The sequence below is a fragment of the Propithecus coquereli genome, unplaced genomic scaffold, assembly GCF_000956105.1.
Source record: "Propithecus coquereli isolate 6110/MARCELLA unplaced genomic scaffold, Pcoq_1.0 Scaffold207, whole genome shotgun sequence".
Classification (NCBI taxonomy): domain Eukaryota; kingdom Metazoa; phylum Chordata; class Mammalia; order Primates; family Indriidae; genus Propithecus; species Propithecus coquereli.
The window spans coordinates 2,044,292-2,055,798 of record NW_012145745.1 but is presented as its reverse complement, the minus strand read 5'-3'; the positions used below and the strand labels follow the sequence as shown (position 1 = coordinate 2,055,798).

Sequence of the window (11,507 nt, the reverse complement as noted above, 5' to 3'; positions counted from 1 at the left end):
ACTTATGTCAATAAAGGACATGGTGCAAAGTCTTGCTTGAAATAAGAGGAAGTAAAACAATAACCAATTATCAACCTTGGAAACAAAATTCCCATCTAAGACAAATACTCCAATGGAAATAACCAAAGCTGCCTTAGACTCAAATATATAAGTAAGTTGAAAAAAATAAAATAAAATAAAAATAAAGTCTAAAAAAATATATACAAGTAAGTTAAATGTAATTAATTCCTGATAATTGAAAGTAACTCTAGCACTATTTGATTTATGGACTCATTGGCGCCTTATGAAAAGTTTTCAAGCAATTTTCATTAAACAAAGAAAGCTTCCCTACCATATTTCCCACAAATCATACTGACAAAATGCCATCTTTCTGGAATATTTAAAAACAACTGTCTTCAGATGTAAAATGTCATATTACAGAATTCTGACCTCTCTTTTAATTATAGAGTCATTTGTAATGAAATGACTCCCTTTAACTAAATAATGGGACAGACAGTATTAATTCAAATTGTTATCATATCCTCACCAAGAAAATAAAGCATGATGATTAGTCCTTTTTGCTGTTAGCATTAACTTTTGCAAAAGCATCATGTTTTCCCTCCATTAAAGAGTAATTTTCAATCCCTGCATAAGAATGAAGTTTATTCTGTTTCAGTTGGATGATAAATGCACTTAATAAGAAATGCTAATAAGTGAACTTCTCCCTGAATACTTATTAATTATGCTGATGCACAGACACTTCATAACTGAACTTTTGGGCCAAATCTATAGCTGGAGTATCTCCATATCCCTTTAGTATACTAAACTATAAATAAATAGAGAAGGAGAACATATTTAATTTGTGCACAGATTAATCTCCCACCCCCAAATTAAATGCAAATACACATGCAGCCCAACTCACTACATTGTCTATGCATCTATGTGTATATTATACGTACTGTATATTCTTAGTAAAGTATCTAACATGTGCTTTGTACTTTGTATCTTATAAAACTCTTAGCTATACATGTCTTCATTTGATGAGGAGAATAATCCTGTGATTTCTAATTTATGAATATTCTTACCTTACAAACCATTTTAATGACAGAGAACCACAAGTTTTTTTTATTCCTAATGTTCTTTGTAATATAAAAATAATATTTAATCCAAAGTGAAGAAAATTTTATAAATATGGTCTATATAAAACAGAATATGGTACACAAACTGACATGAGGGAAGAAATTGTCCCTTGATCTGGTTGACTGGCTTCAAATCTTGTTCTCACTGACAAACAGCTGGATGAGACCTAAGTCAAGTCACTTACCATGTTCTCTCTCAGGGTCTACTGTAACGGCCTCATCACTGTCACCCCTATTTCTAATCTTCGTCCCCACCACTGCTCCTCATAGTTTGTCCTCCACAAAAATCAGATCTTTTCAAAATCAACTGGTACTCCCCTGCTCAAAGCCCTAACCAGCCTTCATCAGTGAATGAAGTGAGAGCTCCTTATCACAGCTCTGCCTCTCTTCTGCACTCTTGCTGCTCTTTGGATGTAACAAACGTGATCCCTACTTCAAGGTTGTTTCATCTCCAGGCAACACTATTTACCAGATCTTCACAGTGAACATTCCTGATTCTACCATCAAAAATAACACCTCCAACTCTCTACTCTCCAGCCACTGAGCCTGCTTTATCTTAACCTCATCACGTTTCATATCACTCCCAGTCTGTGTATTATATTTTTATTCATTTATTGTCTATCTTTCTGTCTAGAATGTAAGCTCTCTAAGGACAGAGACCTTCTTTTTTCAACACTCTCTCTCCAGTACCTGGAAGACTACTTGGAAGAGAGTGCTTCATAAACATTTTTTGACAAAATAATATTAAGATGCTTGTTACATATTAATAAAGCCCACAGAAGCATAACAGCCTCATTGACTGTAATCAGCACTTACAAATAAGGTGCATTAAGTTAGCATGACAATGATTTTAACAAATGCAAAATAACAATTGGCAGTGATAATTAGCAATATTGTCAGCAAAGCCTAATGAATTCTTTATATCTTTTCCTATAAAGCAATTTAATTTCAACAATGCCTAAATTTAGCTTATTTTGAAAAAAATCAATATAGAAATTGCTGATTCCAATTAATTTGGCTTCACTTAAAAATGTTTTGAAACATTTATTTATTTGGGGAGAGAAAAATAACAGTTGCATGTTTTATTTATTAAAGTAAAATGAATGGCATATGAGAAGAAAAGGTTTTTAAATTGCATGTTTGGAAATCTGGCATGCAGAGAGTCAGCAGTATATTTTAAGGAATATTCTGATTTCCTTAAAATATTTAATAAATATGGTATAGGTGAGCAAGAACTTGGTTGAAAGGCAGAAATTCTAAATATCGATCTTTACTCTGCTGCTACCTGTGTCTGCAAACTCTGGTAAACTGCTTACTTGCAGGCTCCAATTCCCTTATCTACGAAATAAAGGAAGTGGACTGGCTCATCTCCCAGAAATCTGCTGGCCAGAAAATCATCATTTTAAGTCAGATTTCTCTTAGAATTTTTTTGCACATAGTTCTCTTTAAAAATCCCTCCAAACTATGCAATGAGTTATAACTAACATCCCCAACTGTCATACCAGCTTGTTTTACTGCCTCCTTGCACACTAACTCGGTTCTTTGTAAGAATAGTGACAGATATTAATGCCTCACAGGCATAAGATCATCTCTAGTTAAAAAAAAAATTGTAAAGGACCTAGAAAAATTACTTGCATAGATGTCTATCTATTGGAATAGTATATGCGAACCCCCAATGTTCCAAAATAAAATTCAAAACAAGCAAATTTTTCATATTCGGTGGATGTGAAGAGTGATGGGACCTTATATTTAAGCTACGTAAAACCAGTTGACACATGCAGGATGTGTGCTGAAAAGGTACTTGGCTATTTGGGAAATATGGAAGACTCGCACTGTTTGTGCCTTGGGATACCCAGGTTTCAGAGAATTGCCAGATGGTAAAACTTCTCAAAAGCCCATAGTTTCTGCTTATGCAGATTTTGAATTAGTGAATCAAACTAAGAAAAGGTGAATCGCAAAGCACAGAGTAGCAATAAGACCTGTCTAGAAATGTCTAATAGATAACAGAATTGAGTAAGAGCCAGAAAGTTCAGGGTAGAGTCATGAGAATATAACTCAAGCAATATTTTAAGCACTTGAAACTGAATTAAAGCCATAAAATGCTTCAGTGGATCCTTACATATGACTGCAATTTATCACATCACACTAAACACCACAGAGCCTTAAACACTTGTGCTGCTTTTCAAAACAGAGGTCAACTTGAATGACCACAACCAATGCAGCAAAAACTTCTGGAATTTCAGCCATGATCTGAAAAAGATTTGCACTTTTCCTTTTGGAAGGTCGTGTTAAAAATCAGTAAGTGGTAAATATGTAACAGCAAACTAAACACAAGTATGTTAAAGAAATATAAATGACAGTTGCTTATTAAAATAAGATGTTAGCTTTAACTGATAACTAATTATCATCATTTTCCACTCATTAAATCATTCACTCATTCAACACATATTTATCAAGCACCTATTATGTCACAGGTCCCATTGTGAGTGTTTCTGGGAATTCAGTTTTGAATAAGATTTAGGAAACTTATATTTTACTGGAAGGATGATGAGATTGATGAGACAAATTCTACTTACTCATATATTAATGTATTTTATTATATATAAGCATACAACTTTCGATAGCAATTAGTGTTAAGAAGAAATCCCAACAAGGTAAAGTGATGCAGAGTGACACTGGGCACAGGGGAAGGGGGACATTAGATCAGTGGTCAGGTAAGTCCTCTCTGAGAAGTTGACATGTTACCCAAATATAATGATAAAATGACATGAATGCCTCACCCTCAGACAAAACAAAACAGAACAGAACAGCTGGCTGCAGAGTATATAACTCCAGGCAGAGAGAACTGTAAGTGCAAGGGCCATGGGCAGCGGAAGGTTGGCATTTTTAACAAAGCCAGACTGACTGGCATCGGCAGTAGGCAGGAAATGTTCAGCAACTGCTCTCAAGAAACAAGCCACCCCAAGCCAAAGCATTTATTGATTTCCATAGTGTAAATATATCCATGTTGGCTGATTTCAACCTAACAACATGGTAACACTGAATGCAGAGTTGGGAGGACACAAAGGTTGAGCCGGGGCCAGTGCTCCACGGCTTGTTCAAGACAAAGGCAGCAGCAGGTGGTGGCAGCGGGGTCAGATAGGTGGGCAGAGGCCAGGCCATTTAATGCCATGTGGTCAATGGTAAGAAATTTAAGTTTTATTCTTAGAAACCACTGGAAGGTTTTTTTTTTTATTTTGTTTTGCTTTGTTTTTTTAAGTTTGTCTGTTGCTTGTTGGATAAAGTACTGTGCAGGAGGAAAGATATGCAGTTAGGAAGCTATCGCACTAGCCAGGGCTTGGAATAAGGTGGCGGTGTTAGAGACAAAGAAAAGCAGATAAGTTCAGGACACTTTTGGACATTTTTGAGTAGGAGTTTACTTGTTAATGGACATATTGAGTGTGGGGAACAGAAGAAGAGGAATGAGGAATAATGAGAAGGTTTCCTTCAGCAATTGTGCAATGGTGGACAGAAAGCAATCGGTGGAGGGCAGGGAGGTAGATGGAAGCCAGAAAGTGTTACTTTGGCCTTACTAAGCTTGAGATGTCTAGCAAACATGTTGACTAATATTCTATTAATAGCTAAAATAAGCCATTCTCTTATCTATTCTGGCCAATAAACTCTTCATGCAGGCATCAGTATTTCCATTTATAGATATAATCATGAAGGAACAGGTAAATTTTCCAAGGTTATGTAGCTGGGAAATGGCAGAGGTAAGATTTGAACCCAGTTTTAACTATAGATCCTGTGTATTTAAACCTAGGATACATGTTCATTATAATTATTTAAAATAATTTTTAAAGTGTGCTGTTCTGATTTCTCTGATAATTCCCTGTCACTTGCCACATTAAAAATATATTATTTATTGTGCATATGAGAAAATGGTAAGGCAGACTCTCATAAGGTAGGCTACTTAGGAATAGAATGTCAAACCATGTGAAGGACATTAATTGATTTAGAGCAAGCTCCCCTCTTAGAAAAATCCACGTAGTAGTACCTGCATTACTGTACCAGGCAGATGCTTTAGCCTCCTAGGAGTTTCTATAATACTTGGTACAGTACATATTTCTAGAAGAAATAACAGTAAGTAATGCAGACTATTCATACTTTTACTTATAGATAAACAAAATATTATCAATAATTGAGCTGTAGTCTGCTTAGCAATTTAATCCTATAGGAAAAGAATGAGCTAGAATTATACTCCGTTCTGGTTTTGCTATTTAGTAATGTAACATTCAGTCCCACACACATATGATAGTGTGGTTGTAGCTTATTTTGAGCAGCAGAAAAGAGTAGTTAGAGAGTTTCCAGATGTGCTACTCTACAGCCATGCAGTCAGTAAATAAAAAATATGATGATAGTTGGAATGCTAATGTCTTTTCCCCCCAAAAGTCAAAGATTTAAAGGTTTGCATGATTAAAAAGCTGCTGCTTCAATTTCTACTATATTGCCAAAGTTGATCTATCTTTGGGCTGCCATCAAGTAAGAGCTTAAAAAGAGCAAAGGAAAAGTGATTTGTGAGATAAGGAATAAAATTCTCAAACTTTTTTCTTTGGAACATTTTGATATTTTCCAGGTCCCTAGAACACTAAGAATTTGAGAATAACATGGCATCTGGGATCTAAAAGATGCCATATTTTTTTGAATTTTCACATGTCATCTACCAATTTGACTTTTAAATCATAGCAGTGAATGTGTATTTTAAGTTTTGTGTCAGAGACTTCGTTCCTGGAAAACAGGATCAAACTGCAGATTCTAGACCTGATATCTAAAACTCCCACATTCTCCCAAAAAGTCGTTAAAAAGTATACATAGAATTTTGGTTACACGTGAGTTTTAATGATATCGAAAATACGCCAGGGAAGTAATTGAACATAGAATTGTGGTCACATATGAGTTTTTAAAAAAAATCATCTAGTTTGACTTTTTTTTTCCACACAATATCTGATTGCTTTCTATATCACCCATATCAAGTGATCTTCAGACATCTAATTGAATACTTTTCCCCCAGTGGCCTCTGAAACACCAGTCCATTTTAGGGCAGCTTGAAAAAAAGCACTCAGAGAGTTGTGCTTTGTGACAAGGGTCACATAATGCTTTACTTTCCAAGACTGCCAAAATACTTTGACCTAAGGCACCAATGTCACTGAAACGCATTTTTGCCTCCCATCATGCGCTTTAGCTCCATTTTTAAGGCCCAGTAAGACAGGCTTCCAAATACATTAATTTTACTGATAACTTAAATTTTCACTCTTTATAACTCAGTACTCTCCATAACTCATAACTCCTCTATGTCAATATTGGCCAAAATTTTCACACATTTGGTCTTCACATTTCTCATTTAATGGCGACAGCCCTTCATTGAAATCAGTTACACTTCTGCTATTTGTCCTTATATTAAGAATTCTAAATCCCTGGTTTTCCCCCAAATTTCACAGTTTGGCTCCTTGGTACCAGGACTTGGTTCTTGAGCAGTCTGTGCATTTAGATAAATGCTTTACTGAACCAGTTTCTTGTGAAAGTTCCTCCTAACAGGCTGACTCACCCATGTCTATCATAAGAGAATAGAGGGCTAGAACCATCTGAATGTTTTCAAAGCTGAAGTACTTTAAATGTCCCCTCACTCAAGCAATAGAGTGTAAGGTCACACCCAGAGGTACTCGGGTGGCTTACAGGACACGGATGCATTCTGTTTTACAGGAAAAGAGCTTTGCTTGTGATGTTCTTAAGCCCTTACCACTTACGTATACATTTCATAAAATGATTTATAATCCAGAATTTCAAGAATTAGTAAATTTCAACAAATATTTAATTTACTGGTACACAAAACCCACTTTTACTCGTATTATGAAGAAATTATTCATGAACGAGGTTGCAATGGACTTACCTGAATCTGTAGCTGTGATCATTAAGACAAAATGCTCCTTGGTTTCCCTGTCCAGACTCTGTGTTACTTTAAGTTCTCCACTGGCCGAGAGAGTAAAAGCATTGTCTTCATTACCACCAAAAAGAACGTATGAGAGTTTGCTGTTAGATCCTTGATCATCATCTCTTGCCACCACCTGTAGGAGAGAATAGTACACGCCATGCATGTGAGCCAAATAAAGACAATGCAAACCATGGAATTCAATGTATTCATTAAAAATAACAAGGTAGAACTACGCTCAAAGATTCCTAAGTTGGCTGGGCGCGGTGGCTCAGGCCTGTAATCCTAACACTCTGGGAGGCCAAGGTGGGCAGATCGCTCAAGGTCAGGAGTTCGAGACCAGCTTGAGCAAGAGCGAGACCCCATCTCCACCAGAAAATAGAAAGAAATGATCTGGACAACTAAAAATATGTATATATAGAAAAAATTAGCCGGGCATGGTGGCACATGCCTGTAGTCTCAGCTACTCGGAAGGCTGAGGCAGAAGGATCGCTTGAGCCCAGGAGTTTGAGGTGGCTGTGAGCTAGGCTGACGCCACGGCATTCACTTTAGCCCGGGCAACAAAGCGACACTCTGTCTCAAAAAAAAAAAAAAAAAAAAAGATTCCTAAGTTGTAATATTTCAAGTAAAACACTAAAAAGTGCAGTATAGTATATATTTCATGAATCTATTTATGTAAAAATGTGCATAAAACTAATGCCTAGCATTTTTGGAAGGCTTCACAAAAATTTTTAACAGCAGTTTCACCTGGGTAATTGAATTTATGAAGAGGGAAGGTAAAACAGTATTTGTAACAAATTTTTCAAACATTTACATCATTTTATTTTCTTACTATGTGCAGATATTACTCTCATAGTGAAACAAATTCAAAACCACAAATACATAAATGTGTGCAACATGGATATACACAAAAGAATGTAATTGAAATGCAATATGTTCATCTACGAGGAAATTAATAGGCTCTTAGGTTTGGTGATTATAAACCTTTTTGAGATTTGCTGTATCTGTGAGCATTTATGGATGAGAATGGGGAGAGGGTGGGGAAGCATGAACATTGTAGAAGAGGGGAGACTTTCAGTTAGATGTCTTATAGTGAACACATATTGTTTTATTTAAATATACTGACCTGAAGTATTGTTCTGGGTAGTGTCTCTAAATTCTCAGGGACGTTTACAGAATATGGAGATAGCTCAAATATAGGAACAAAATCGTTAATATCCAGTAGAACAATGCTCACGGTAGAGGTATCAGTTCGGGGGGTGCTGCCCCGATCTGTTGCCTGAACAGTTAAAAGGTAAGTAGGGGTCTTCTCTCTATCCAAAGGCTTAGCCACAGTGATGGCTCCTGTGACAGAGTCGATTCGAAATTCCTGATTGGCATTACCATCAACAATGCCATAGCGAACCTGTCCATTTGTACCTTCATCTCCATCTGCTGCAAAGACTTGTATTATATCTGTTCCAGTAAGTGTGTTTTCATTTATCTCCACCTTATACAAAGCTTGTGCAAAAATGGGGTTGTTATCATTGATGTCAAGTACCATAACCACGACTTCTGTAGATGAAGAGAGAGACGGTTGCCCTTTGTCTGTAGCCACCACTGTCAGAGTATAATTAGAAACCTCTTCTCTGTCCAGTTCTCCAGTGAGCCTCACTTCACCGTCAATGGTTCCAATACTGAACTTGTTTCCCAAAGGGTTCAGCAGGGTGTACTCAATGTAGCTGTTTGGGCCACTATCTGGGTCAGTTGCTTGGGCTTTGAAAACAACAGTATCAATAGGTGTGTTTTCTGGAATGTATGTCAACTTAGGGGAAAGAAATGCTGGTGGGTTATCATTTACATCCAACAAAATAATGGAGACTTGAGCAGTGCTCGTGAATCTGGAGGCTGCAAGCTGTGGTAGGTCATGCACCTGAACAACCAAGTTGTAGAAGGACTGACTTTCCCGATCCAGGGCTTTTAGAACTTTAAGTACGCCATTCTTGTCAACTGTAAACTGTCCGAGGCTATCACCTGAAGCAATGCTATAAGCCAATTGAGAGTTGATGCCTGAAATTGAGGGAAAAAATAAAACTGTCTTAAATGTATGCCGATAGCAAACTAAGCTGCACCAAATCTTCTGGCCTGCTTGATATATCATGCACTCAGACACACGTTATGAATGATTTAGCTGCAGTTAATTTATTTAGTAAATAATGCATACATATAACTCTTTTCCTGCTAACTTTTGATCTGAAAAGATGTTTACAATCTGGTGAACAAATGATCTATATACTGCTTGCTATTTACTAGGGTGTTGAAATGTTAAATTATAAAAGTATTCCATAGAGTGGATATTTTTCTATACTTTTCCTTTTTTCTATCACATAATTCCCAATGGTCCAATACTAACAGTGCCACACTCCATACTATTAGCCATTTATAACTTCAGTAATTTATTGAAGCCAACACCAATTTTCAGAGAAGAGTAATAAACTGCTCTGATGTATGGCATTACTCATGGATGCTGTAAGTCTACTTTTACATTTCTTGTCAGAACCAATAAATACTTATTAATTCCTATTAACCATCTAGCCAAGTAATAGTCTTCCAGTAAGTAGTTCTTTCTCAAACTTTATTAGATATATTTAAAGTTTTTAAACAATTTTCTTTAAAGGAATCATTAGCAGTGAAACTATACATAAAAGTCTCCAAATACAAATGCCCATACTATCACTGGGCTATATTTAGATAATGTCTATTTTTTCTAGGAACATGTGTCATTTTTTAAGTTAAAAATATATCTAAATTTTTAATTCAGAAAATAATTGCAGAGAATCCTATAACAAAGATAACATGGAGAATAGATCAGCCTATAGTTTTAGTAAATAATTTGAAGGTAAATAACAGATAAGCATTGAAAACAGAAAGAAAAAGTCAGATTTTTCTGTCTCAGAATGGTGTTTTCTTCACTGGCCATAATGTCATGTGTATTTTTATAGTTTATCCTAAAGATATTGGGAATATTAGAGGATATTGTGATAAGAAACATATTATGCACCTAAATAATCCATCTTTAGCAGAGATTTTTATACAGTGGGATTAGGGAATATCTACTGAGTAACATGAATTGCTTACAAATAGCCCCTATATTTCTAAAGTTAATTAACTATCCAGGTTTCTGAATTCCACTATCAGAAATGATGTCTACTCTTTCCCAAGAGTCTTCCAGAACAATTAAATCACCTTTTTGCTCTTAATTTATTTTAAATATTTTTTTTTTTTTTTGTATTCTATGACTGCTTCAGTTAGCTTTTGCCTTTTCTTGAACTTCATCAAGTTTTTTATAAAGGCAAAATTTATCTGAGTAATGAGATTTTCTTTTCTACCATGTAGGGCTTGTTCTTTTTAAAAACGTCACAATTACTTTTTTCCTGTGATTTTATGGTCTTTAAATAATATCCTTTGCTTAACTTGATGTATAGGAAAAATATTTATAAAGATAACTTTCAGGCACTGGCTTATTCACAAAACTTTCTGGGGTAAACAATGGTCGAGTCAATCTTTGAAAAGGTAGGTTTCCCCCCTCATTATAAATCCTGACTTTTAATCTTTACAGTTTATTTAAGACTATTCACAAATGAACAAAGCAGAGGTTATACAGTGTGGAATGGTTAGGAGCCTGAGGATCAGGAAAAAGATGAATAAATAAAGCTAACACAGGTTACTAGTCAATTCACCAGCAGGGGAGAAAGAGAATTTTAAGATCTGGGTAGAATAAAGCCAACAGCCTACTTCAATTTCTTATAATAAAATTCCAAAGGTTTTGAAGGATAAAATCTTCTAGCAATTTCATATACCCACACAATTGGTGGAACTTTTTATTTTTGATTATGTGTATATATGTATATTCACAAATATTTATGTATGTTATATATAATCTAATTACTTTTTATTACTTTTTAAGGAAATTTTCTGCATTTCCTATGACCAACCTACCAGCAAATATTTAGTCCCTATTCTTTTGAGGCCCACACTCAGACATTATTATTAGAAACAGTTATGAAAACACCTGAATAAAAATAATACCAACGGAGATATAAAATTTAGTTCTACGAAAGCACGTAAAATCTTTCCTATCCATGATCAAAGGACGTTAAACATACTGACAAGATTTCACATGGCTGTGAAGTGATGGCCTAGCATTTCCACATAAATCAACAGCAGTGGGAGCGATTAAAGCAAGGATCTGAATACTCTTAAGTCCACCATGTCTGCCGCTTCCTTGGGTAAACAGCTAAATTGCAGAGGCAAAAAGAGAACATGATACTGAGATTTTATGGCCTTGCTGTAAACTGCAGAACAGCCTCTTTTATAAAGGGGAAAAGTTTGGTAAATGGGTGGGAGGAGGAAGTAATAAATTTTAAACTAACTAGAATTATAAA

The 11,507-nt window shown here is 35.6% G+C and overlaps 1 protein-coding gene across 1 annotated transcript in view; it reads right to left on the bottom strand.

Annotated features, from left to right (window-relative positions):
- Positions 1-11,507, bottom strand: part of FAT4 (FAT atypical cadherin 4) — a 204,298-nt gene that overhangs the window by 71,848 nt on the left and 120,943 nt on the right. The window contains exons 5-7 of the mRNA XM_012644174.1: positions 8,210-9,132; positions 7,045-7,219; positions 6,831-6,846 (exon numbers count right to left, since the gene is read on the bottom strand). Of these exons, the coding sequence (XP_012499628.1) occupies positions 6,831-6,846; positions 7,045-7,219; positions 8,210-9,132 (1,114 nt within the window). The remainder of the gene's footprint in view (positions 1-6,830; positions 6,847-7,044; positions 7,220-8,209; positions 9,133-11,507) is intronic.